Here is a 27,915-nt window from a genome sequence, read left to right on the forward strand (position 1 = left end):
CTGCTCGAGAAAAGAGCAGCAATGCCACATTAATCTGCTGGAACTGAGGGCAGTTCATCTGGCTCTCGAGTCTTTTTACCCATCCTTGAAGAGCAACTCAATTTTAGTCCAAAGAGACAACATGACCACAATGTACTATTTAAACAAATGGGGGGAACTTGCTCTCGCCCTCTATCTCGAGAGTCACAAGCCATCTGGCATTGGCTACTAGCGAGGAGGCTGTCAATCACAGCAGTTCACCCCGCTGGGGGACCAAAACACAAAAGCGGATTCCCTAAGCCGAAATCTTGCACGACGTCGTAGCAGACATGTTTCGGCTATGGGGGTATCCTCAGTTAGACCTGTTTGCCAACGAAACCAACAAAAAATGCCCAGACTTCGCATCCAGGTTTTACTGACCAGGAAGAAAGGGGAATGCCATGTTGATAGATTGGTCGGAGACATTTCTCTACGCTTTTCCACCCATTCCCCTAATTCCCACGGTGATCAACAAACTCTACAGGTCCAAAACAAAGATGATACTAATAGCCCTGAAATGGCCCCGCCAGTGGTGGTACACGGATCTCCTCCAGTTTTCAGAAAAGCCTCACATGAGGCTGCCGGGCAGACCGTATCTTCTCCACAGATTAGAGGGGAAAATTCTACATTCCAACCTTACCTCACTGAGCTTGACTGCATGGCTCCTGAATTCCTGCAGTATGGACATCTAGGCCTCTCACAGGAATGCATGGATATTTTGATGGAGTGCAAAAGACCCTTGACACGATCCTGTTATGCGTTCAAATGGAAAAGATTCTACATGTGGTGCATACAGAATGATTTCAATCCTACCCTGGCTCGAGGAGGTTGTCCTACCCTATCTCCTTCACCTTGCGAAGTTGACTGCAGTTTTCCTCCATTAAGGTACATGTGTCTGCCATTGCGGCTTATCGTAAATCACCCTCACAAAAGTCATTCTTTACTATGCCAGTGGTTAAGGATTTTCTAGTGGGTTCGAAAAAAGTTTTTCCACCAGTTCGTGCACCTTCACCTCCATGGGAGTTGAATGTGGTCTTGTCTAGTCTTACAGCTGCTCCCTTTGAGCCCATTCACAAAGCTTCTTTTCAACACCTTACATGGTAGACAGCTTTTCTTGTTGCCATTACTTCAGCTAGAAGGTTCAGCGAAATTCAGGCTCTCTGTTCAAAAGAACTTTATACAGTTTTTCACGATAACAGAGTAGTTCTACGGACCCATCCTGCGTTTTTACCTAAGGTTGTTTTTGACTTCCTTATTAATCAAACCATATCGCTTCCAACATTTTTGCCCCAAACCTTCTACTCTGGCAGAGAGAACGTTGCACTCCCTGGACTTAAAGAGGGTGCTAAAATTTTATCTCGATAAGACTAAGGGCATCAGACAATGTGATTGCTTATTTGTAAACTACGGCCACATGAGAACAGGCAGGGCAGCCTCAAAACAGACGATTTCTAGGTGGATAGTTTCATGTATTATGATTGCATACCAATTGGCTAACAAGCAATTGTCTGCCAAGCCTGAAGCTCATTCTACAAGAGGCAAGGCAGCAATAATAGCCCTTCTTAAGAATTTACCCATCTCCAAAATTTGCAGGGGGCAACATGAAGATAGGTGCATACTTTTACAAGGCATTACTGTCTGGATTCAGATACTAAGAAAGACAATCAAGTGGTCCAGGCTTCAGTAAGACATTTATTTAACTAAGACAAATAGACTGCTTGTGCTCCTACCTTTCCGTCCCCAGGGGTACGGAATGGGCTTGCTAATCTATTCAGTGTTTGACTATTGATGAGGATCGCCTGGAAGAGATGGATAAGTTACTTACCTGTAAATCCTAGTTCTCTTCCAGCGGTATCCTCATCAAAGTCATAAACAACCCTCCTTCCTCCCCGGATGCAATTTTAGAGGTGCAGCAGTACTCATTTATCTAATCTGTTTCCTCTTAGGTCAGTACTTTTGTTTTACGGTGCTAACTGTGAACCAACTGTCACCTCACTCTCACCTCTGAGGCATGGTGGGATACTGGAGGTGCTCAGGACCTTAAAGGCACGGTGCCTGTTTTTTGGTACTGATGTGTTAACCTGCATGCAGCCTATTGGCTAATAATGCTCCTTTATTTTCAATGTGTTTTTTTCTTTTACAGTGGGTTGTTTATACTTTCTATGCTCTCTAGTTTGATTGCAGAAAGTTTTTACCTTTAACTGAAGGTTTTAATTTATGTAAAAAAAAAAAAAAAACTTTACAAAAAAAGCATTTTTAGCCTGTTTCTCAACATAGACTGCATTATTGCTTACACATGTATATAATATATTTGTATCAAAATTCTCTACTCGAATTATTATTTTTTACATATACATGCATATGCGTGTGTGTTGATATATGCACCGGGTTCCCCGCACGTGGGCGGGAATTTTCAGTGTTTGACTTTGAAAGAGAACTAGGATTTACAAGTAACTTATCCATACTTACCTTTTTTCTCTCCTGGTTGCTGGAGGGCACCCTGTTACTTACCTTTTGGGGTTCCTAGTCCCTCCAGCTCCCCTCTGCTGATTCAAATTCCTTGGAGGGTGGAGGGACTGCCTTTCACATTCCACTTACTTTATATATGGTTTGGTTTCCCCCGTAGGGCTTTCACTGTCTACCATTGTTTTTACTATTTACTATTGCTTTCTATGCTACCCACCGTCTTCTGAGCTGTACATATTAGTGTGCTTACTTACCTCTTATTGGAGTATTGCCTATTCAGTATTTTAGTATTTGTGTTACTATAACAAAGTATCTTTATTTTTGTAACAATGTGTGGTTCTTTCATGTGTGTAAGTGCTGTCACTGTAGTGATACTGCATAAGCTTTGCATGTCTCCTAGATACGTCCAGTAAAAGGTAACTGGAGTATATAGGGGTACCTATGGTCATCTAGGGGTGCCCTCACACACAGGTACCTGCACCCTGCCCTCTGGGCTAAGAGGGGCCTGCCAAAGAGCGTGACTTACAGTGACCTGATGGGATGACCTGTAGTGAAAGGGTGCAATCAATCATTGGATTTATAAAGCGCACTACGTACCCGTGAGGGTTTCAAGGCGCTGGGGGGTGGGGGGGAGCTGGTGTTACTGGTCGAGAGCCAGGTCTTGAGGAATCTTCTGACGGTAAGTAGGTCTTGAGTCTGTCGCAGGTTGGTGGGGCGGGTGTTCCAGGTTTTGGCGGCGAGGTATGAGAATGATCTGCCGCCGGAGGTCTTTCTTCGGATGCAGGGGGCGAGGTTAGTGGAGCGGAGCTGATGGGTGGGGGTGTAGAAGCTGAGTCTGTTGTTTAGGTAGGCTGGTCCGGTGTCGTGGAGCGCTTTGTGAGCGTGGGTAAGAAACTTGAAAGTTATCCTTTTGTCCTCGGGGATCCATTGAAGGTTTCTCAGGTGGTGGGAGATGTGGCTGTGGCGGGGTACGTTGAGGATCAGCCGGGCGGAGGCGTTTTGGATGCATTGGAGGCGTAGTAGGTCTTTTGCTGGGATGCCTGTGTAGAGTGTGTTGCCGTAGTCCAGCCTGCTGCTGACGAGGGCCTGTGTCACTGTTCTTCTTGTTTCTGTCGGGATCCACTTGTGATTCTGCGGAGCATGCGGAGTGTGTTGTAGCAGGAGGAGCAAACTGCGTTGACCTGTTTAAACAAGGTGAGGGAGGAGTCGAGGATGAAGCCCAGGTTGCGAGCGTGGTTGGACGGTGTTGGCGGGGTTCCTAGTGCGGTGGGCCACCAGGAGTCGTCCCAGGCGAAGAGGGGGAGGGTACGAGGATGAGGACCTCCGTCTTGTCCGAGTTCAGTTTCAGACGGCTGTTTCTCATCCATTCGGCAATGGATTTCATTCCCTCGTGGAGGTTGGTTTTGGCGGTGTGCGGGTCTTTGGTGAGTGAGAGGATGAGCTGGGTGTCGTCGGCGTAGGTGAGAATGTTGAGGTTGTGTTGTTCGGCCACTTGTGCGAGGGGGACCATGTAGATGTTGAACAGCGTCGGGCTGTGGGATGAGCCTTGGGGGACGCCGCAGATGATGTCGGTGGCTTCGGAGCGGAAGGGGGGGAGGCGGACTCTCTGGGTTCTGCCGGAGAGGAATGAGACGATCCAGTCGAGGGCTTTTCCTTGAATTCCGGTTTCGTGGAGGCGTGATTTCAGGGTGCGGTGGCAGACTGTGTGGAAGGCGGCAGATAGGTCCAGGAGGATGAGGGCTGATGTTTCGCCGTTGTCCATTTGTTGTCTGATGTCGTCTGTGGCGGTGAGAAAGGCGGTTTCGGTGCTGTGGTTTCGTCTGAAGCCTGACTGGGAGGGGTCTATGCCGTTGTCTTCGAGGTGGCTGGTAAGTTGTGTGTTGACTATATTTTTTCAATCACTTTTGCTGGGAAAGGGAGCAGGGAGATGGGTTGGAAGTTCTTGAGGTTGTTGGGGTCTGCTTTGGGCTTCTTGAGGAGGGCGCAGATTTCGGCGTGTTTCCATTTTTCATGGAATGTTGCTGTTTTGAAGGAGATGTCGATGACCTTCCGTAGTTTGGGGGCGATGGTGGAGTCGCTTTGTTGTATACGTGGTGGGGGCAGGGGTCTGACGGAGATCCTGAGTGGATGGAGCTCATGATCTTGCGTGTTTGTGTCGTTCACGTTGGTCCAGGGGGTCAGTTGGTTTGCACAGGTGGAGTGTTCGGGGGTGGGGTCTGGCATGGGAGTGGCATCAAAACCGTTGTGGATGTTGGTGATCTTCCGGTGGAAGAAGGTGAACAGTGCGTTGCAGAGTTCTTGGAATGGAGGGATGTCGTTGATGTTGGCGCTGGGGTTGGAGAGTTCTTTCACGATGCTGAAGAGCTCTTTGCTGTCGTGTGCGTTGTTGTCCAGGCGGTCTTTGAAGTGGGATCGTTTGGCTTGTCTGATGAGTTGGTGGTGCTTGCGGGTGGTGTCCTTGTGGGCTGTGAGGCTGTCAGGTGTGCGTTTGAGGAGCCATTCCTTTTTTAGCTTCTGACAGTCGCGTTTGGAATTTAGGAGCTCGTCGGTGAACCAGGTGGCTTTTCTTCTGGCTTGGTTGTCGGTGGGTTTTTTGAGTGGCGCGTGGGTGTTGGTGCAGTCGTTGAACCACAGGGTGAGGTTGTTGGCAGCGGTGTCTGGGTCGGTGGAGTCGGGGGGTGGGTTCTGGGCGAGGGCGTTGGTAAGCTGGTATTCCGTAACTTTGCTCTTGCATCGGCGGGGTGGTTGTTGGGTGCGATGGTGCTCGGTATGTTTCTTATAGGTGAAGTGGATGCAGTGGTGGTCGGTCCAGTGGAGTACGGTGGTATGGTTGAAGGTGACGTGGGCGCGTGAGGAGAAGATGGGATCAAGCGTGTGGCTGGCGATGTGGTTTGGTGTGTTGACAAGTTGTCTGAGGCCGTGGTTGGTGAGGTTGTCGATCAGAGTAGTGGAGTTGGTGTCGTTGTTGTTCTCCAGGTGGAAATTTAGGTCCCCGAGGAGGATGTAATCCGTTGAGGTGAGTGCGTGGGTGCTGGTGAGGTCGGTGAGGGATTCGCTGAATGGTGCTCGTGGTCTGGGGAGTCTGTAGATGAGCGTTCCTCTGAGAGTGGTGTTTGGGTCGGTGTGGATGCGGAAGTGTAGGTGGTCGGCGGTCTTGAGGGAGTCGTCAGTGTGGGTGTCGATCTTGAGGGAGGATTTGTGGGCGATGGCTATGCCTCCTCCGATTCCGTTGTTGCGGTCCCTACGGATGATCTTGTAGCCGTCCGGGATGGCTATTGCGATGTCGGGCGCCGAGGAGTCGTTCCACCAGATTTCGGTCAGGAAGGCTACGTCTGGGGCGGTGGAGTCGAGAAGGTCCCAGAGCTCGATGGCTTGCTTGCGCGCGGAGCGGGTGTTGAGGAGTATGCAGTGGAGGTGGTTAGTTTCGGTCTTTGTTGGTTTCGTCGTTCTGTCGCATGTGAATCTGCAGGTGCGGCATGCGAAGGGTCCGTGGGTGTTCCTTGGTGAGGACTGGGAGCATGCTGTGATGCGGCCGGGATTGAGGGCGTTGAGTTGGCCGGCCGTGAAGTGGCGTCTGGAGGTGCAGGGGTCTCGCGGACCAGGGGGGGTGGCGCTGGGCGCGGTCCAGGCGCAGACGGGCTTGCCTTTGGCACGGCCGCGCCGCGGCTGCCATAAGAGGAGGGGAGGGTGTGAGTGGCAGGTGGGAGAGCTTGTCCTATGAGAGGGCTGGGGGGTGGGGCCGCAGGGGACATAGCGGGGGGGGGGGGAATGGAATGAGCGGTGAGAGGAGGAGGTGGGAGGTGGGAGGCGGGAGGGGCCGCAGGGGACGCAGTGGCGGGGAAGCAAAAAAGCAGCAAGGAAACAGGAAAGGATGTAGCGCGGAAGGCGGAGTGGGGAGCGACCTACCTGCAAGCAGGGTCAAAGGTTGCTCCCTGCTAGCGCGCCGCGGCTGCCATAAGAGGAGGGGAGGGTGGGAGTGGCAGCTGGGAGGCGGGAGGGCTTGTCCTATGAGACAGCTGGGGGGTGGGGCCGCAGGTGCCGCAGCGGCTGGGAAATAACCAAAAGAAGAGGTGAGAAGGAGGCGGGAGGGGCTGCAGGGGACGCAGAGGTGGGGAAAATGGAATGATCGGTGAGAGAAGGAGGTGGGAGGCGGGAGGGGGTGCAGGGGACGCAGCGGCGGGGAAGCAAAAAAGCAGCAAGGAAACTGGAAAGGAGGTAGCGCGGAAGGCGGAGCGGGAGCGACCTACCTGCCAGCAGGGTCAAAGGTAGCTCCCTGCTAGCGCGCTGAGGCTGCCATAAGAGGAGGGGAGGGTGGGAGTGGCAGCTGGGAGGCTGGAGGGCTTGTCCTATGAGAGGGCTGGGGGTGGGGCCGCAGGGGACGCAGCGGCGGGTAAATAACCTAAATAAGAGGTGAGAAGCAGGTGGGAGGCGGGAGGGGCCGCAGGGGATGCAGCGGTGGGGAAAATGGAATGAGCGGTGAGAGAAGGAGGTGGGAGGGGCCGCAGGGGACGCAGCGGCGGGGAAGCAAAAAAGCAGCAAGGAAACGGAAAAGGAGGTAGAGCGGAAGGGGGAGTGACCTACCTGCAAGCAGGGTCAAAGGTGCACACACCTTTTCACGCAGGCTGCAATGGCAGGCCTGCAGATACATTTTGCATGGGCTCTCATGGGTGGCATAATATGTGCTGCAGCCCATGCGGAACCCCTGGTACCCCAATGCCCTGGGTACCTAGGTACCATATACTAGGGACTTATATGGGGGCACCAGTATGCCAAATGCGGGGTGTGCTAAGTCCCAAGCAACCACATTTAGAGGGAGAGAGCACAGTCACAGGGGTCCTGGTTAGCAGGATCCCAGTGAACACAGTCAAAACACTGACAGCAGGCAAAAAGTGAGGGTAACCATGCCAAAAAGAGGATACTTTCCTACACACAGAACTTCTCCTTCTATCCGAGAGCAATTGCATCTGCATCAGCCCAGTACCTCACATGTTAACGATGAATAGAGGCCAAGTACATCATCCGGACCCAATGTCTCTCCAAAAATGTGCACGGCTCCTGTGAATTCAAAGACCTGAACATCTTGCAGGAGTGTTGAGAGATTCTCTTTAAAGTGGGAGCAGATTCCACTTTGAAAACATACATATTAAAATGGAAAAGATTCTGTGTGGTGCAGAGGACAAACTTACATCCCCTACAAATATTGCCTGAACAGCTTCTGCCTTACCCACTTTCATTGGCTTATTCAGGTCTGGCTCATTCTTCTATAAAAGGGCATCTGGCTGCGATCTCCAGATATATGCGTTTACACAGCTCTTTCTCCTTGTGCCCCAGCAGAATTCATCAAACAATTTCTTTAAGGTCTCTTCAGAGCTCTTTTCCTGGTAAGGGCTCTTCCACATGAATGGCACCTCAATATAGTTTTGTCTCAACTAATGAAATCCATGTTTAAACCTATTCGCACAGCGGACCTCAAGTTTCTCTCCTGGAAGGTCTCATTACTCCTGGCCCTTACAAGCACCAGAATAGATAGTGAAATCCAGGCATTTACGACCTAAGAGCATTACTTTAGTTTTACTGATGATGCAGTAATTTTTAGAACTAACCTAAAGTTCATCCATAAAGTCTGGGCGACTTTTATCTAGCAGAATCAAAGCATACTCACCCAGGGTAGTGTTCACATTTACAGACCTGTTTGCTAGTGTACCTTTGGACAAGATATGCCGTGCTGTAACTTTGAGAAGTGAATTCATTCATGCAGCATGATTGCCTCTCGAGTGGGTGCAGTTGCGCATGGGCATCTACTCCATCTTAGATTGTTTTCTTTCCGCCATCGGGTTTGGACATGTTTCTCTTCTCTCCGTGTATTCGATTCGGAAAAAGACTAAATTCACTGAAAATCATCAGTATTGTTTTCGATCGCGAAACATCTTGCATCGACACCTCGACACCGGCAAAACACAGCTTGGGTGGCCCTTCGGGGCTTCCGCGCCCAGCCAGGGCTTGGTCGGCACGACTGCAGAAAACGTCGAAGCCTAATGGACCAGACCCTGTTCCGTTTCGGCCCACAGTGCCACGCCAAGTATCCCTACACAGACCAACACTGGGTCTGTAAACTGTGTTTGTCACCAGAACACAGAGAAGATACTTGCGAGGCCTGTAGGTCCTTTCGATCGAAGAAGACCTTGGGAGATCAGAGGGCGAGGCGACTGCAAATGGCGTTGAAGAGCGCCTAGACGTCGAGGAAGAGGAGATGGCTATCTCCATCCAAGATTCGGACGACTCCTATGCAGACCGACCACCCACAGCAGGCCATCACGTGAGTATGCCTGCCCCGACCCAAGCCCAGAGTCAGTCCAAGACGAAACATAAGGCCTCGGGGATGCCACTGCCGGAAGGCCATGGCTTCAACTTATTAGAAATCAACCAGTGACCAAGCAACACCTTTGGCACTGAAAAAGGTAGAATCTGTGCCAAAGTCTTCGGACTAGAGCTGAGATCACGTGACAGAGAAAACTCGACATCGACTCGGCGAAGCCTCGAAAGAGTCTTTCGGAGCCGAGGCCTACTGTTAGCATGGGCATTTCGGTGCCGAAAAAAACTGCTTTGGATCCAAAAAAAGCCTCGTAGACCGAGGAACATGGACTCTCAAAACAACTAAAAGAGAGACACAGATTTAAGGAGGAACTTCACCAAATGGAGGAGTTTGATGAAACACAGGCAAGGATACAGATCCATAAGGATACTGGGAAGATCAAACGGCACCTCCTCTCAAATTCAAAAGGAAACTGGCTTTCCAAGGAAGTTCAGACACTGAGCAGCCAAAGGCTAAAGTGCTCAGAGAAAAATCTCCGTCACGCCAATTTTCCCCAGAACATTCTCATCCACATTCTCCGCAAAGAACAATGTCACCTATTGCAACACCCACTGCACAGTCACCCACATGCACTGCAATCGCAAGAAGATACAGACCCCTGGGACCTCTACGATTCCCCCTGTGTCAGACAATAGCCCGAAGTGCTATCCTTCGAAACCCTCTCCATCCGAAGATAGCACCTCATACACTCAAGTCTTGGCTAGGGCTGCTGCATTCCACAATGTGAGCATGCACACAGAGCCCTTGGAGGACGACTTTCTCTTTAATACTTTGTCCACAACGCATGCTTCCTATCCAAGTCTTCCTATGCTCCCAGGCATGCTTAAACATGCCCAACAAATTTTTCAGGAACCCGTGAAAGGGAGAGCCATTACACCATGGGTAGAAAAGAAATACAAGCCACCACCATCAGACCCAGTGTTCATCACACAGCAGCTGCCCCCAGACTCTGTAGTGGTTGGAGCTGCGAGAAAGAGAGCCAACTCGCAGTCATCTGGAGATGCATCACCTCCAGATAAGGAGAGTGGGAAGTTCGACGCAGCAGGAAAGAGAGTAGCGTCACAAGCTGCCAATCAGTGGCGCATAGCAAACTCTCAGGCCCTTCTTGCACGATATGACCGAGCTCATTGGGACGAGATGAGCGATTATCATCCAGCATCTCCCCAAGGAATACCAGAAAAGAGCTCAACAAGTGGTAGAGGAGGGACAAGCAATATCTAATAATCAAATACAATCTGCATTAGATTCTGCCGACACTGCCGCAAGAACAGTGAACACTGCAGTGACAATTAGATGCCATGCTTGGCTGAGATCCTCCAAGCTTCAAACCAGAGATTCAACAGGCTATCCTCAATATGCCATTCAATCAGCAACAGCTATTTGGCACACAAGTAGACACGGCCATTGAAAAAATGAAAAAGGACATGGGTACTGGGTACTGGCAAAGCATGGGAGCGCTCTACTCATACCAATACAGAGGTACATAAACGAAAACGAAGTATAGGGGAGGTTTTAGACCACAGTCATCAGAAGCATCTACCTCTCAACCAAAACCCTCCTACCAATCACAATATCAGAGAGGGGAGTTTAGTGGGTCCATCAGGGGACAATTCCCAAGGTCCAGGGAAAAATTCCAAACCACAAAGCAGGCCACTAATACCAAGCAGTGACTTGCCCATCACCCTTCCCCAATGTTCCACAATCAATGGTCAAACATAACAACGGACACATGGGTTCTATCAATTATCCAACATGGTTACAGCATAGAATTCACACATTTTCCTCCAGATATTCCCCCAAGATCGCACAAACTGTTGTCGCAACATCTCACACTGTTACAAACAGAGGTGCAGGCATTATTGACAAAGCAAGCTATAGAACTAGTACCTCATCAACAAAAAGGAACAGGAGTCTATTCCCTGTACTTCCTTATTCCCAAAAAGGACAAAACACTAAGACCAATTTTAGATCTCAGGACTCTCAACCTATCCATTAAATCAGAACACTTTCACATGGTGACGCTACAAGATGTAGTCCCAATACTAAAACAGGGAGAATACATGTCAACACTGGATTTAAAAGATGCTTATTTTCATATACCCATCCATCCATCTCACAGAAAATACCTCAGGTTCGTTATACAAGGAAAATATTACCGATTCAAGGTATTACCCTTCGGGATAACAACAGCCCCCAGAGTATTTACTAAATGCCTTGCCATGTTAGCAGCATGCATAAGGAGACAACACATGCATGTATTCCCATATCTCGACGATTGGCTAATAAAGGCCAACACTCAACAGCAGTGTCAAAATCACACACGTTACGTAATAGATACCCTACACACACTAGGGTTTTCTATAAATTACAAAAAATCACACTTGCAGCCATCCCAAATTCAACAATACTTGGGAGCTACACTCAAAACTCAAAAAGCGATCGCAAGTCCAAGCCCACAAAGAGTACAACCAAATCGGCATTACACAGTCAGATTTGTGATGAAACTCCTAGGCATGATGGCATCATGCATCGCAATTGTCCCAAATGCAAGGTTACACATGCGGCCCTTGCAGCAGTGCCTTGCTGTAAGAAAATGCCTCCTTGGCATGGTTACCCCCTAACTTTTTGCCTTTGCTGATGCCAGGTTATGATAGGAAAGTGTGCTGAGGCCTGCTAACCAGGCCCCAGCATCAGTGTTTGTAGGAAGTTGGCTCTGTATGTACTATTTCAAAGTAAGAAATGGCATGCACAGAGTCCAAGGGTTCCCCTTAGAGGTAAGATAGTGGCAAAAAGAGATAATTCTAATGCTCTCTTTTGTGGTAGTGTGGTCGAGCAGTAGGCTTATCAGAGGGTAGTGTTAAGCATTTGTTGTACACACACAGGCAATAAATGAGGAACACCCACTCAGAGACAATTCCAGGCCAATAGGTTTTTGTATAGAAAAATATATTTTCTTAGTTTATTTTAAGAACCACAGGTTCAAGATTTACAAACAATACTTTAAATAAACGGTACTTCACTTAGGAACTTTGGGAACTTTCAATTAGCAAAATAGCATATACAGTTTTCACACAAATGGCAATAAGCTATTTTAAAACTGGACACTCTGCAATTTTCAACAGTTCCTGGGGGAGGTAAGTGTTTCAGAATTGGGTCCAAGGTAGCCCACCGTTGGGGGTTCTGGGCAACCTCAAAGTTACCACACCAGCAGCTCAGGGCCGGTCAGATGCAGAGGTCAAAGTTTTGCCCAAAAAGCATAGGCTTCAATGGAGAAGGGGGTGCCCCGGTTCCAGTCTGCCAGCAGGTAAGTACCCGCGTCTTCGGAGGGCAGACCAGGGGGGTTTTGTAGGGCACCGGGGGGGATCACAAGTCAGCACAGAAAGTACACCCTCAGCGGCACGGGGGCGGCCGGGTGCAGTGTGCAAACAAGCGTCAGGTTCATAATAGGATTCAATGGGAGACCAAGGGGTCTCTTCAGCGGTGCACGCAGGCAAGGGGGGGGGGCTCCTCGGGGTAGCCACCACCTGGGCAGGGGAGAGGGCCACCTGGGGGTCACTCCTGCACTGGAGGTCGGATCCTTCAGGTTCTGGGGGCTGCGGATGCAGTGCCTTTACCAGGTGTCGGGTCTTTGAAGCAGGCAGTCGCGGTCAGGGGGCGCCTCGGGATTCCCTCTGCAGGTGTCGCTGGGGGGGCTCAGGGGGGCCAACTCTGGCTACTCACAGTCTTGTAGTCGCCGGGGAGTCCTCCCTGTGGTGTTTGTTCTCTACAAGTCGAGCCGGGGGCGTCGGTGCAGAGTTCCGGCGGGAAACGTGTGTTGTATCAAAGTTGCTTCTTTGTTGCAAAGTTGCAGTCTTTGTGGAACAGAGCCGCTGTCCTCTGGAGTTCTTGGTCCTTCTAGATGCAGGGTAGTCCTTTGAGGCTTCAGAGGTCGCTGGACCCTGTGGAACGCGTCGCTGGAGCAGTGTCTTTAGAAGTGGGGAGACAGGCCGGTAGAGCTGGGGCCAAAGCAGTTGGTGTCTCCGTCTTCTCTGCAGGATTTTTCAGCTCAGCAGTCCTTCGTCTTAGGTTGCAGGAATCTATCTTGCTGTGTTCTGGGAGCCCCTAAATACAGAATTTAGGGGTGTGTTTAGGTCTGGGAGGGCAGTAGCCAATGGCTACTGTCCTTGAGGGTGGCTACACCCTCTTTGTGCCTCCTCCCTGAGGGGAGGGGGCACATTCCTATCCCTATTGGGGGGATCTTCCATCTGCAAGATGGAGGATTTCTAAAAGTCAGTCACCTCAGCTCAGGGCACCTTAGGGGCTGTCCTGACTGGCCAGTGACTCCTCCTTGTTTTTCTCATTATCTCCTCTGGCCTTGCCGCCAAAAGTGGGGCCGTGGCCGGAGGTGGCGGGCAACTCAACTAGCTGGGGTGCTGTAACAAAGACCCCTCACTACGCACAGACACACTACTTGCCAGCTTGTGTGTGCTGGTGGGGAGAAAATGACTAAGTCGACCTGGCACTCCCCTCAGGGTGCCATGCCAATCTCACACTGCCTGTGGCATAGGTAAGTCACCCCTCTAGCAGGCCTTACAACCCTAAGGCAGGGTGCACTATGCCACAGGTGAGGGCATAGGTGCATGAGCACTGTGCCCCTACAGTGTGTAAGCAAAACCTTAGACATTGTAAGTGCAGGGTAGCCATAAGGGTATATGGTCTGGGAGTCTGTCAAACACGATCTCCACAGCACCATAATGGCTACACTGAAAACCTGTGAAGTTTGGTATCAAACTTCTCAGCACAATAAATGCACACTGTGTACATTGTATTGCGAAATACACCCAGAGGGCATCTTAGAGATGGCACTCAAATAATTGTAATACAGAAAATACATTCACATGATTACAGTGAATTATTTCACAGTCAAAATAAACATCCACGAATCAGTCCTTGATGTGTAGTCCAATTTTTCTAATTTATTGAAGAAAAATCTCCAGAACCCAGAATCCCACCAGTCCGTTCTCTGGAGATTCACTCAGTATTTTGAGACAAAACCAAGCCAACACGTGTTTCGTCACAGGGAAATACCCCAGCGACTTCTTCAGGGCTGAAAATTTCCAAACAAATCACTTGAGTTGAGAAACAAAATAGTCGAGTAATAAGATGGGTAATAAAAACCCATATTCACTCAATAGAACAAAAGAAAATGGAAATAACGAAAAAAGGAGAAGAAAGTAACACCAATACACATACTTGAACGCCACACAAAGGAAAAACTACCATGTAAATACTTCCAACTACGAGCTACACCAGCAAGAGTGAAAGAAAAGGGGGGTAAAAGAACCCTATCCCAATCCAATGACCACTGAAATTATGCAGAACACCTCGTGATAAAAATCGTGACCTCACCATATGTAATTGAACTAAGCCAATTAAAATTGCCTCATTGAAGATTAAAAGTGCAAAACACTCATAGATCAATATCCATGCAAATAAACCTCCAATAACATCTGTTATTTCAAACCGACAAGGCCCAAGTCTGGCTAAATAATAAACACACACGTATAAATTGTGGCAACGTCAAACACCAGAAATAGAAAAACATCGTAAGTGATCACATAGTCAAACAATCCTTCACCAATTATACAAATAGGTAGTCAGTAATAACTTATTTAAGTTCCATATAAATACATCCAAATATCCGTGAATAAATCCCGATGTCCTTCAAAGTGCACCAAGCGCTGACCCAGAATAACTGTAAAAGGAAAACCCCAAACAATTCAATGTCGAGAAACCAAACCCCAAAACATACAATCATAGGCACTAATAGGTCAAAATCTGCTTGTTAAATGCATAACATTGTATTAACCAACTTACCCTTATCGATATAAACCCTTACAGGGGTCTCCTATCCACACGCCAACAAAGCCGCGAGTGCGCTAACCACGGTAACTGAACATGGAAGTCCCTATGAGTACTACGCGCGTCCTAGAAATAAAGAAGGGACCAATATCATCAACATAAAAATACGAACATCAACCTCTTATTCTCCTGCAACTCCAAAGGCAATTGTTACACCATAATTTCAACCAATATCATAAACGCCGCGAGTCATAAGACTCGGTCATTGTAAACCATAGTTCCCATTTAAATTGCAAACGCCATGAATAAAACTACAAATTCGAACTAGTAGGATAAATATAAAGTAAAAATAAAACAACCACCTCGATTTGCCTAATCTTTATAATCCAAATGTCTAATATATCTCCACAAACAGCAAAACAGTCATACCAAAGGCCCATTAACACCAGCAGAATCATAAAAAGGGGGGCGGGGGAACATCAAATTGTATCAATTCCCTACAGAGAACTGGTGAGAGCACGACCCAATTGTAGTTTGGATAATGAATTTTTGTGTCATGTTGATGAGATGGGTAAGAGATTCGAAGTACAGGGTTACCCTAACAGTGTGATTAAGAGGGCACAATATCGGGCAAGACAACTGACAAGGAGTGATACTTTGAAGGTTAAAGATCAGTTTTGTTAAGGAATCCAACAAAGTTCGATTTGTAACAGATTATAATGTTGCATCTTTGATTTTGAGGAAATTTATGATGAAACATTGGGATATATTACTTCAAGATGAGGCATTGAAGAATGTGGTACCTGAAAGAGTGCTTACATCATATCGTAGAGTTAGAACTCTTAAAAATATTCTTAGTCCTAGTTTTCCTACCACTATTCCTACTAGTACATGGTTATCCTTACGAGGGGAAGGTTTTTTCAAATGTGGGCAATGTGGGGTATGTCGCTGGGCATGCCATAAGTGTTTTCTACGTTCGGGCAGCAAGTATATAAAATTAAATCAACAATTGATTGTAACACCTCATTTGTTATTTATTTGATACGTTGTAAGTGTACTTGGATATATGTTGGGAGCACTATACGCCCACTCAAAATTAGAATCTGTGAGCATGTTAAAGTACTTAAAAATCGTGACGTAAGATATCCTATTGTGGCACATATTTTAACGTGTGACTCACAAGATGTTCACAAAAACTTTGAATTTTTTGGTTTTGAACATTTCCCTTGGGGTCCGTAGGGATCCTGGAGGGGGCAATAGGGAACTGTCCTTATGCAAAAAAGCAGCATTGTGGATAATGAGACTAAGGGCGGTTGAGTTGGGACTTAATTCTGATAGAGAGTTAGAATATTTTCTGGGAGATTGAATGCTGACTTTAGTTTGTAATATGGTATAGTGACTGATGTTATTTACAAACAATATGTATATATTTTTGTGTTGTATGATTTGTCTTGTACTACTAACTAGGACTCACATCTTCCTGTAACACTTGAGGGGAAAACCAAATTTCTCTAGTAGAGATATATACTTATATATTTACTTATTTTGTGATGTGATTTCAATATCACTGTGGTTATCTACTTTTTTTTTTTTTTTTTTTTAATTTTTATTTTATGACTTCTTTTCTACCAGTGGGTAGTGTTTTTTTTAATGAGAGGAATCAACGTAGCCTGCTTCCAAACATCCGGAAAAATCCCTTCCTGAAAAATCTCTGCAAATACTGGCTCCAAGGCCTCGGCCACCAGCTGAGGCGCTAACTTTAAAATACGAGGTGGACCGAGATCCGTGGGAGCACCTGATTTTAATGTCATGAGCAGATCACAAATTTTGTCGGCAGAGAGAGATTGAAAGCTATCCAGAGTATACCCTGGTTCAACACGACCTGAAGAAGCTTTACCCTTTAAATCAAGGAGGGGAGGGCTGAAATCCGTCAGCAAATTAGTGATTTTAGTGTTAAAAAAATCTGCCACAGACGGACGGAATTGAGGAGAATTTTCTAATGGTGAGACTGTTGGCGAAGAGGATGTCAAGGCCTGAACTGTATTAAACAGTTCCTTAGATTAATTCAAAGTTCCTCTAATTACTTAAGAAAAATGCGAAGTTTTCGCTAGCTTAATGACTGCTTTATATTTCCCCAGGGCTACCATAAGTTTTGCTCTTTCTAAAAGGGATTTATTCAGTAGCCATTTACGCTCCTGCCTACGATAAATTCTTTGGAGATCTTTCAACTCCTCCGAGAACCAAGAAGCCGATTGAACTCGACGAACTTTGCGCATTATCACAGCTTGTGGTGCAAGCGTATCAATAGCCCTTTCCAAGCACTGGTCAAAAATCTCAAGCTGAGAGCCTCCTGCAAGCTTACCCTGGGCCCAGCCCACTTTCAGGGCCTGAGGAGAATTAAATTTGGTGATTTTGTGCCGTGGTCTTTTTTTTAACAAAGCTGGGAGGAAGTTTCGGTATAGGAGGCAGCCGAGAGAGCATAAAGGATAATAAAAAGTGGTCAGACCAATCTACCTCCCTATTGCCATTCCTAGAGATCAATCCTGATCTTTTAAAAATGGCATCCAACATATGGCCAGCCGTGTGCGAAGGAGCAATATCTCCAAAATGCCAATCCAAGCTCTGCATGTAGCTGGTAAAATCCACCAAGATAGGATCAGATAGATCATCTAAGTGAAGGTTGAAGTCACCTAATATCACAGCGTTCTTAACTAGAAGCAAAGGTTCCAACATTGACGGCCAGGCCGCCAAAAAAGCATTCTTGGGGCCAGGCGGTCTGATATGAGGCCATCAATAACCAGACTATTCTGAACTTTAATTTTGAAGTAGGTACTTTCACAAATCTGGGGGCTACACTTAAGTTCCAATAAGGAACAGCTTAAAACATTTTTTAAAATAATGGCTAGCCCACCTCCTCTTCCCTTCTCTATTGTATCTAACAAAGGAATAGCCAGGAGGTGATGCAATTAAGAAATCCTGGTCAGAATCCTCTCTGGCCCAGGTTTCCGTGACAAAAAGGCAGTCCAAATTGGCTGACTTAATTAATTCATTAATTTCAAGGGCGTGATTAATCAAACCCCATATCCCTGCCTCTTCTTCCAGTCCGCAGAGAAGCAAAGGTATGTGGAGAGCTTTGCCCAAGCAAGGCATGGTATTTGTCCATCCTATTAGGTCAAGGCACTTGCTTTTTACTCATGCAGATTGTATGTAGAAGGAGGGCTATTACTCTGCCAACCTCCTATGAGCAGTGAGGATGGGAGTTATTGGCGAACTTATGGCCCAGGTTAGGCGTACAGCTTCGCTGATGATATTGGCATACTAACCTCATTTTATTTTCTTGAGACAAAACCTCGAAATCTTGTTTAAAAGTGCTACTAGTGTTTAACCTAGTTGTAAATGCCTGATCTATTTACGTATTTGCTTAATATTTTTTCTGCAGCTAGAACTTGGTGTGAACCATGAGAGCAGTGGAGACGCTGAAGGAGTTGTAATTCAAGATATTACAGATTCCACACACAGTCCTATTCAGTTGGTGCATTCTCCGGCTAAGGCTTCGGAAGCTTGTCCGAGTAAAGAGTAAGAATGATCTGTCACTCATTCAACATAAATACATTGTGTTTTATGTGATTGGTATTTTTATTTCTCGAAGCCTACAGTAGCACTTCTAAAATGTATACTTGCTCCTAATAAAATAACTTTTTAATTTCCAGTAACAAAGGCCCAACTCTTTGTGCCCTCATATATTAATGATTTGATGACAATTGCTTAAGCAATGTATAGCTCATTATATTTTTTACTCAAATTCTTCCCAGTGAACACGTCAGTGACAATCTGTTTCTGCTGTAGCCACCCTCACTGAGGTTGGGGCTTCTCTTTAGGCACATCCCCGTCAGCAGAGTATTTCCAGTGACTGAGTTCACATAGGAGAAACAAGCAGGAAAAAAGGCAGAGTTATGCCACACGTCCAAGCTGTGTAGAGACAATTTATTGCAACACACATCCTCTCAGTGGTCCAAGATGGCAACACTCTACTTTGTTGAAAGTCACCCCATCCATAATATGCTTTAGTTGTCGTTCAAAGAACTCCTTCAGAAGGTCAAGAGGCTCTTTTGAAATCAGAAGACTTCAGCCGTACCTATTCACTGGAAAAGCACCTCTGGTGCCAACTAAGGCATGGTGCTGAATCATCAGTGTTTGCTGCACTTTTTCCTGCAGCGATTTAACTTGAATATATATCACTCTTGGGCATAGTTAATGAGCAAGAGTGGATTAGTGGTCTAACCCATCCTAACCAGTAACCCAGTCAACAGATAATCATGATAATGTCTATGAGCGAGCAGCCTCTTTTGCATCTTTCTGTCATAGGCCTTTAGACATTTTAGTTTCCACCTCTGTGAGGGAGAAATACTAACCCTTCATGAAAGTGACTATTCATACAGTATACTGTTTAGAAGGGTTTCGGGTGGAAAACAAATCAGAGGTATTTTTTATTTCTTACTCTTTAAGTGTCTTGTGAGGTTTCCTGCTCCATTGTCACTGGTGCAGGACAGTAGCTTCACATCACTTAAATACAATTATTTATTGTTCACACACTTTGAGGTGTACTGCTCATATTAAAAGTATTCTAAAGCCTCATAATTGTGGACTCTAGCTTTATGTACAGACACATATTCAGTGAGGGAGCCAAGGCTGCAGCCAGAGCACAGCCCTAATTCTCCATCATTGTTCTGGAAAATCAGTAGACAGTGCTTGAGTGTGTGGCCGGCACTGAAGAACACTGCATAGGCTGCAGACCTTCCAGCATCAGTCAGTGACCTGATGAGGCAACGCTGTGTCTGAAGCTACCAGGTTACCCAAATAGGGTCTCTCTACGGGAATAGACCTGGAGCATTTTCTATCCCTAGTGGCCCTGCAGGAGCATCGTGAAGTGGATCTTGAGTGGTCCACTGGAGTTGAACCAGAGGTGTTGCAAATGACAGCAGATCCGGTGGCTGAGAGAGCTGGCTGTCTATTCCTGAGCCTGCAACGGACCCATTGGTAGCTGTACTTGTACATTGGAAGTTGATTTTTAGGAGACTATAGCGTCCTACATGCCATCAGCTTGGCAGTTAGGCTATGAAGAAAGAATCTGAATTGAAAATAAATTGACATAAGGAAATCCAGTGCTCACTCCTGAAGGGAGGGGGATAAGGTGAGGTAACCAGGGCCAAACTGGGCAACCAAAAAGCAGCCCTGGCAAAAATGCTCACATGAGCCACCCTTCATTCATCCCCTCCGCACCCCTTCTCTTTACATTCATCCATTTTCTCTCCCCAGTCTCCTTTCCACTTTGATTTCTCTCTACCTGCCCCTCTCTCTCTTTTTCATGATACATCTTCCTGAATTATTCAATTAATTTTCGAGGAAGGTGCTAGAGGTCCCAGTGACAGCCCCGATCTTTCAAAACAGGTCTCCCGTCCTCTGGGGAAATGCCCAGTGGAGAAAAAGGTCTCTCTGGCTCAGGCGGTAACACAAAAAAACGGATGTTCCTGATCAGTGGGTCTGAGGAGTCTGGTTCATCCTGGATTCCACTTTTCCTCAAATGAGGGCAACCAAGAAAAAAATATATTGTGATGGATGTTTTGAGTGGTGAACTACGAGGATTGGCTGAAATCGTGAAGGTGCCTTAATCTTGAACTGCCCTTTACTTTTTGGTGAGGTTCTGCCCTTACACGAAGTGTATTGGGAGGGAAAATGATATTGTCACAATATAATATACTCCTGAGGTCATCTCCAGAATCGATGCATCCTCTCAACTAGGCTGCTGCTGATAGCTGGCCTAAGGAATAGGGTTAGCTGAAGGTGGTGGTTTCTTTGTTCCCTGCAATTTTTTCTTTGCTAAACATGTCTTTAATCTAGACAGAGTGAGCCACAGCAATATTGTAGATGGGGCCTTGCTTTCTTCGGATGGGTATTTTCATCTTCCCGAATGGCGTCTTTCTCCTAATCATTTCCCCGGCACGGAGTAGAAGTTGTGCCAAAAGTGAGGACATGTGAAAAGATTCCCCTGCCTGATAAGGCTGGCACAGTAAGCAGGCGTGTGATCAGAGGAGCTAGACTTGACTCCTTGTTTAAATTTCTGTAAGTAACTGGAGGAAATTCAGGCGTGGTCTTCTTACCAGTGCCCAAATGGAAGACAGTCAGTCAGCAGCACAGCCCCTAGAAGTGGAGACTCTTTATAGGAAAGTACCCACTTTCTTGGCATGGTTACTCACATTTTTTGCCTGATTGTCAGTGTGTTGGACTTGTTCACTGGGATCCTGCTAACCAGGACCCCAGTGACTATGCTCTCTCCTTCCTAAATTGGTAACTGTACCTTTTTCTTCTGACAATCAGCATACTGGACGCCTCCATGGTGGTCCCTAGTATATGATACCTAGGTACCCAGGGCATTGAGGTTCCAGGGGATCCCTATTGGCAGGAGCAGTTATTCTGCCACCCATTAGGAGCCCATTGCAGTCTGCGTGAAACAGGTGCATTCACCTGTTTTCACTACAGGTCACTGCACCAGGCCACTGTAAGCTCACCCCTGTGGTAGGCCCTCTCAGCCCAGAGGGCAAGATGCAGGTACCTGTGTGTGAGGGCACCCCTGCACTAGCAGAAGTGCCCCCACAAACTCCACATCCATTTTACTGGACCGTGTGAGTGCGGGGACACCATTTTACGTGTGTACTGGACATAGGTCACTATCTATGTCCAGCTACATAATGGGAACTCTGAACCTGGGCATGTTTGGTATCAAACATATCTGAATCAGAAGTATGATTCCATGCACTCTGGCGGCTCATTAGAGGTCCCCCAGCATTGCTACCACCAGTCTTACAGCTTTTTCCAGGCAGCCCAAGCTGCTGCCACCCCTCAGACAGGTTTCTGCCCTGCTGCTGCTTGATCTGATCAAGCCCAGGAAGGCGGAACAAAGAATTTCCTTTGGGAGAGGTGTGACTGGCTTGGGTGGGGTAGCCTCCCAGTTGTATAGCTACTTTAGCCAGGTTTTAGACGCCTAGTTTTAGCTAACTAGGCCTGCCACTACATTTTAACCCTATTAGATTTTATACGGCGTTGCTTTATTTTCTAGCAATAGCTTCATTTGCGGTGCTGTTTTATTTTCTCCCCATCTTATTAGTCTTTCAACTAGGAAAGCATTGTGTTCTTAGTAGGACAAACGTGTGGTATGCTGTCTCTTTAGCTGTCACAGATCAAAACTCATATGTGGGGACCATTTCTTAGAATGTCAGCTGTTTTATTATATAAATACCACCTAGTCCCTGACACGTTAGAGGGAGATTCCAGCCAGAGGACCACAAATGTATGCTGATTGCTGCAAGCTTCGCTACAGCTACTTGCTTAGATGGTCGAACTCTGAACCAGATGGAGATGGTGTCTCTTTAGACCTTGGGCCCCTTCAGGTATGAGGGATGATGTTGTCCCAGGGTGAAACCTGAAGGGCAGATTAGGCTTAGTATGCTGTGCTGATACTTAGCATAGGTGAGGATCTATAGATCCACTCCCCTGTTTAGACAGCATGGTAGGCCTGTTTTTGTGTTCTACACTTTTAGTCACATGCCTGCTCCTATTGTATTTTATCATCCTCGTTATTGCTATGCACTTACTTTTATCCAAGATGCAGATATTTTAATAAATGCTGATTGAAATACATTCTGCCTCCATTGTCTTTGCCTGAGTGAGATCTTGGTAACTGAGAGAAAGGGATGCGATTCGATGTACCATGATTTCCTGGGAGGGTCTATCTTACCATGAGCCTGGTTGCCACAATCATCTCAGTCAGAGATGGGGTGCTGCTAGTTAGCCGGAAACCCCACATTAGGCCTACAGGTGTCACCTGGTGTGGAATTGTACTCCGTACCCACAACCCAGGCAATCCTACCGCCCGACTCCCGTAGCCTCATTACCCTAATGAGAGCCTATGCGACATCCCCAAGCCACTGGTATGCTTTGAAGGGCACATTTGGTGCCCTCTGTACATAAACCAGTCCACAACGGTTCAGTGACCCTCAGTCCCTGCTCTGGCGTGAAACTGGACAGTGGAAAGGGGAGTGGCCACTCCCCTGTCTATCACCACCCCAGGGGTGGTGCTCAGAGCTCCTCCAGAGGGTCCCTGGGTTCTGCCATCTTGTTTCCAAGCTGATACTACAATATTCAGTACACTTGTGGAAACTCGCTCCATAATGCTTTGCAGGCCATTACCTTTAGAAAACAATTCTGCTCAAAACTTAGCCTGTGGTGGTCCTAGGACAATGGGGCCAACTTCAAAACCTTCACCACGACATGCTCTTTCTAACTACATCATCTCTGGGTCCCCACAATAAGATAGTGGGGACCCCATAACAATAATCCCTCCCACCATTCAGTGTCTTTTAAAATTTTTTCATGGCTGAAACTCTTGTTTCGCAGCTGGCAGTAATTTTGTTTCAAGGGCCTTGATTGTTATATCATTGCAGTAGTCCTACTAGCCTTCAAAATGTGTAATGCACTACACCCTCTAAGGTCTTAATCTATGGTTACAGTGCATTACTTTCTGCCATTCTCTTCATGTGATTATGCCCTCTAAGGGCTAACTGTATGGTTACATGACCATGTTTCTTACATGTGCTATTTTTATTGTGGTGTCCTCTAAGTGCTATTTTGAGCATTAGTCAACATACTACAATATTCGCAGGCACGAAAACTCACCCCATAATGCTTTGCAGGCATTACCTTCACAAAACATTTTTCCTCATAACTAACTAAGCCCGTGGTGGTCCTAGGACAATGGGACCACCTTCAGAACATTCACCACTATGTGCTCTTTCTATCTACATCATCTCTGGGTCCCAACACTTGGCTAGTGGGGACCCCAGCCCTCCCACCATTAAGTGTCTTTAAGCGCTCTCATTGTTGTAATGTTTGTTTTACATTTGGGAGTAGTTTGTGTTTTAAAGGCCTTGTTTGTAATTTGATTGCAGTAGGCCTACTAGCCCTACAAATGTATAATGCGCTATGCCCTGTATGGGCTAAATATATGGTTGCACTGCATTATTTTCTGACATTTTCTTTTCATGTGTTTATGCCCTCTAGGGTCTAACAGTATGGTTATATGACCATGGTTCTTACAAATGCTATTTTCACTGTTGTGTCCTCTAGGAGCTGTTATGGGCATTACATACTAATGTCAAAAGTTTATTTTCGATAAAGGTTTTTATTGGGTTTACATGATAATTATAAATGTTTTAATAATCTCTCCCTATTGAGATTATGACTATGATTCAGGCCAATTTAACATCCTTATTACACTATGATTGTTTGAACACTGTTGATATGTTTGGGTGACCCTTCTAGTTTATTTTCTTGTTACTCCTCTGTGGCTGTCTTGTGTCTTTTATTTTTTTTAGGAAATGTGTTAGCCAGCCAGCAACTCTGATGGTGGGGTGGTGAAAGTGGTATTCTATTGGAATTAGCATGCAGATTTAAATTAGGATGCTAAATGGCAATGCTTTCATTTTTGGCTGCAGATGGGAGAAGAAGGTAAATGGAAGTGCTTTAGTTATATGCAGGGCCACTGGAATTGTGTGTTTGGAAAATACCAAATTATGAGGCACAGTAGACCAAATTATGTGGCAAGAAGAGTCTGGTTATTTAATTTACAACACCTCAAACTCATGCAAATGTGAGACCTATTATTGCAAATGCTTGTCTTCGAAGAAGTGTCTCAAGTCACCAGGCAGTGTGACTCCTCCACTTGCTGGTAATGCGCACATGGTCATCAGCTCCATTATTAGATTGTTTTCCCCAATGGCTGGTGAGGATGGAATGTGAAGTGAACTATAGAGAGGTGTTGATGCAAAAGAGGAAGAAAATATAGCAAAGGAGACTGCAACATCCACAAGCGTCTAGGTGGGAGTGGCATGTGATTCTTCAGTATTGGGGTATCTTCCATAGATGCACATGCTTGAATCATTCCCCGTCGTCGAAGTGGGAGTCCCACGGTACATAAAAAGCAGTAGATCAAATTTTGAACATTGAAGTCAATTGAAAAATACATTCACTTTCATAGCTTATTAGTGTCATTAGAAAAGACCCAAAGTCCAGCCAATCAGGCGAGACCACCCTTTAGAACCCTCAGCACAGAGGCCCCAGTCTCTCAGATTTTCTACTGCTAGTCGTGTGTAAGGGAGTCTCCCTGAACTCTGCTCAGTTTACCTTTTCTTGACAGGAAATTGTTTGAATATTGTTTTCTACATCGACAGCTGTGATCTTTACAACCAAGAAAAGTTTATTTCAACCCTGAAACACCTGTGGGAAGCTGAGGCTTCACTGGGAGGACATTAACAAGGAGTACATTTACTGTCTTCACCCAGAGCACAAGATGAAAAGCTGTAAAATTTGTAGAACCTTCCCTCACAAAACTTTGAGACACAGAGAGGCCAGGCTCCTGCTTTGGCTTCAAAAAGGCAAAACTAGAGAGAACCTCTCAGATGATGATGATGACAGTGACACCTCTGTGGCATCATGAAAGAGGAAAATATCTGTGGAGAGTTTTTCTCCAAAAAGATGTAAGGCAGCCAAAAAAGTGCACTCTCTGAAAGAAAAGGCGCAGGAAGTTCCTTCTACTTCAAAGAAACATGGCAAGAAAATGTATTCTGAACCTTGCACTCCAGCTGCCACTTCATTAAACCTTAAGAAATCATCTAGTTCTTTGCCACCGTTCACGTCAAAATCTCAGTCTCATCGACAAGGCCGACAAGCGTCTCATCGATGACAGGCTTCGTATCATCTGCTACCACAGCGACAGCAACGTTCACAGCTCCATCATCGCCCATGATGATGACGTAGTCATCAACAACAGTAACATTGGTGAGCTTGAAGTATGGGTCTTCTTTACGACCCAGGGTATAAAGATGTCTAAGAAATCAACATTGTCGACCGGTAAGAAACTAAAGTCTACTACATCGTCAACGGCTACGTCAACATCGACATGGGAACCACAAATTATGGCTCTGTTGATGACCACCCCTTCAACATCAGTTCCGACAACGCCGGCACCGGTGATGACAGCTTCATCGATGACAACTCCAAAATTGACCACTCTGTCGACGACGGCTTTGACAACGAGGGTACCGTCGACAAGCACCCCTTTAATGAGACCAGCAACAGCTTCATCGACGGCCCATTTCTTCACCACAGATGCACCGTCGACGACAGTGGATTCAGAAGGATCTTCCTTTTTGCCCTTAAGACTAATAGCAATTAAACGTAAATCCACTCGAGGCATTGCTACCTTCACATACCTCACCTAGTAAGGTGCACCCGTACCGTTAGAACATCTCCTTGACAAGGATGAAGAGGAATATGCAGATGACTACTCTGACAATGGTCTGTTTCCGGTGGCACGTAGTCCTTCAGACCAACAAATTAAATGCTAGGAAGAAGTGGAGGAAGAGTGTGAAAGAGTATATATTCAGCAATCATTTCAAGATCAACAATACACTTGCGCCCAAGGGCAACTGTGCAAGCCAACAGTGCAGATGCCAGTGTCACTGGTTGGCAATTTACAGCATATGATGCAAGATTTATTACAGTAGATTCCAGCCACCAGGATCATCCACTCCACTGCAGCATCCGCAAATATCGTTGAGTCCTGCTCCCAGAGACCAATGCTCAGACTTTCAGGTACCTACAGTACTGTTACCACCTGCATCTCCACTTCCCGAAAACGAGCCACCTTCTTTGGAAGACAATCAGGAAGGAGAGATACAGGACACTGCCTCACTCCCCACTGAATGGTTATCAGACGCAAACACCACCCCCCCTCTATGCCACCAATAGTAGATTCTCCTCCACAGGATATTGGGGGGTTCCATAGTGTAATGGAAAGAGCAGCTAAAAGGTTCCAGCTTCCCATTGTAACTAAGCTTCCTTTATGACTTATAGGAAGACACCAGGAAATCAGTTTGTGCGATCCCCTTTGTAGACTTCATCTTGAAGAGGGCCTTAAAGTAATGCAGACCCCATCTTCCATTCCAGCGGTGCTTCCTAGGCTGGAAAAAAATACAAAGTGCCGTAAAATTCACCAACCTTTTTAATTGGTCAACCTAAACCTGACTCCGTAATATCTCTGGCGGCCCAGCGCAGGTCCAGAAATCCATCCTCTCCGCTTTCCGCACCCCCAGATAAGGAAGGAAGGCGCTTGGATGCGCTAGGGAAGAAATTCTCCACAATGGCGGCTACAACAGTCAGGACAGGAAAATCCTTGGCGATTCTAGGCAGATCTAACCGACAGGTGTGGTCGGACATCTCCCAATACATCGATCTCCTTCCCGAGGATGCTAGAGCTGAAGCTAGGAAGATATTGCAAGAGGACGAAAGATCTCTGCCTAGATCATAGACGGTGCAGTAAATGTGTCATCCACAGGTTACCTCCAGCTAGCCGGAGGGGCAGGGGTGGCTAAAGGCCACTTCTTTCTGCCAGGAGGTTCAGATGAAAGTTCTGGATATGCCATACGAGGTAGAGCTACTATTTGGGAAGCATGTCGATGACACGCTTCAATGAATAAACACAGACACAGCTCGATCGCTGGGTATTCTTCAGTTCAAAAGGCAGCCCTTTTGAGGGGAAGAGGAAGAGTACTGCATTCTTAGAGAGGCGGCCTGCACCAATATCGGCAGTACCAACCTTACCAGGACCAGTTTCGTTCAGCCACCTATCAACAACAGCCCTATCAGCAACCACCATCTGCAGCCTACAGACATACCACAAGAGGAAAGTCTACTTATAGAGGGAAGGACACAGCCAGAAAGCACTGACCTCCACCAAGTGCTTGCCTCGAGCTCCTATTCCGACACTCAGAAGGCAGAATTTCCATCTTCTGCCACCAGTGGTCCCAGATCACTGCAGACCGATAGGGCCTCAATATTATCACCAAAGGGCATACCCTGGAATTTCAGCAACCTCCTCCAGTGGTACCACCACGAGGACCCCTACCTGCCCATTTAAAAGAGCTCCTTGTACAAATTTCCAATATGATAGACAAGGGAGCAAAAGAGATTGTACCGAAGCCTCAGAGGGGAACCAGCTTCTACTCTTGCTTCTTCCTCATCTGGAAAAACATAGGAGTCTGGAGATCTATCTTAGATCTTCGATGTTTAAACAAATTCCTGAAAAAACAATAATTTTGGATGAT

The 27,915-nt window shown here is 46.5% G+C and overlaps 1 protein-coding gene across 2 annotated transcripts in view; it reads left to right on the forward strand.

Moving 5' to 3' along the window:
• Positions 1-27,915, forward strand: part of LOC138261372 (heat shock factor protein 3-like) — a 271,372-nt gene that overhangs the window by 87,295 nt on the left and 156,162 nt on the right. For both annotated transcript variants that reach the window (XM_069210255.1, XM_069210265.1), the window contains exon 8: positions 18,138-18,274. In XM_069210255.1, the coding sequence (XP_069066356.1) occupies positions 18,138-18,274 (137 nt within the window). The remainder of the gene's footprint in view (positions 1-18,137; positions 18,275-27,915) is intronic.

The sequence above is a fragment of the Pleurodeles waltl genome, chromosome 2_1 (genome assembly GCF_031143425.1).
Source record: "Pleurodeles waltl isolate 20211129_DDA chromosome 2_1, aPleWal1.hap1.20221129, whole genome shotgun sequence".
Classification (NCBI taxonomy): domain Eukaryota; kingdom Metazoa; phylum Chordata; class Amphibia; order Caudata; family Salamandridae; genus Pleurodeles; species Pleurodeles waltl.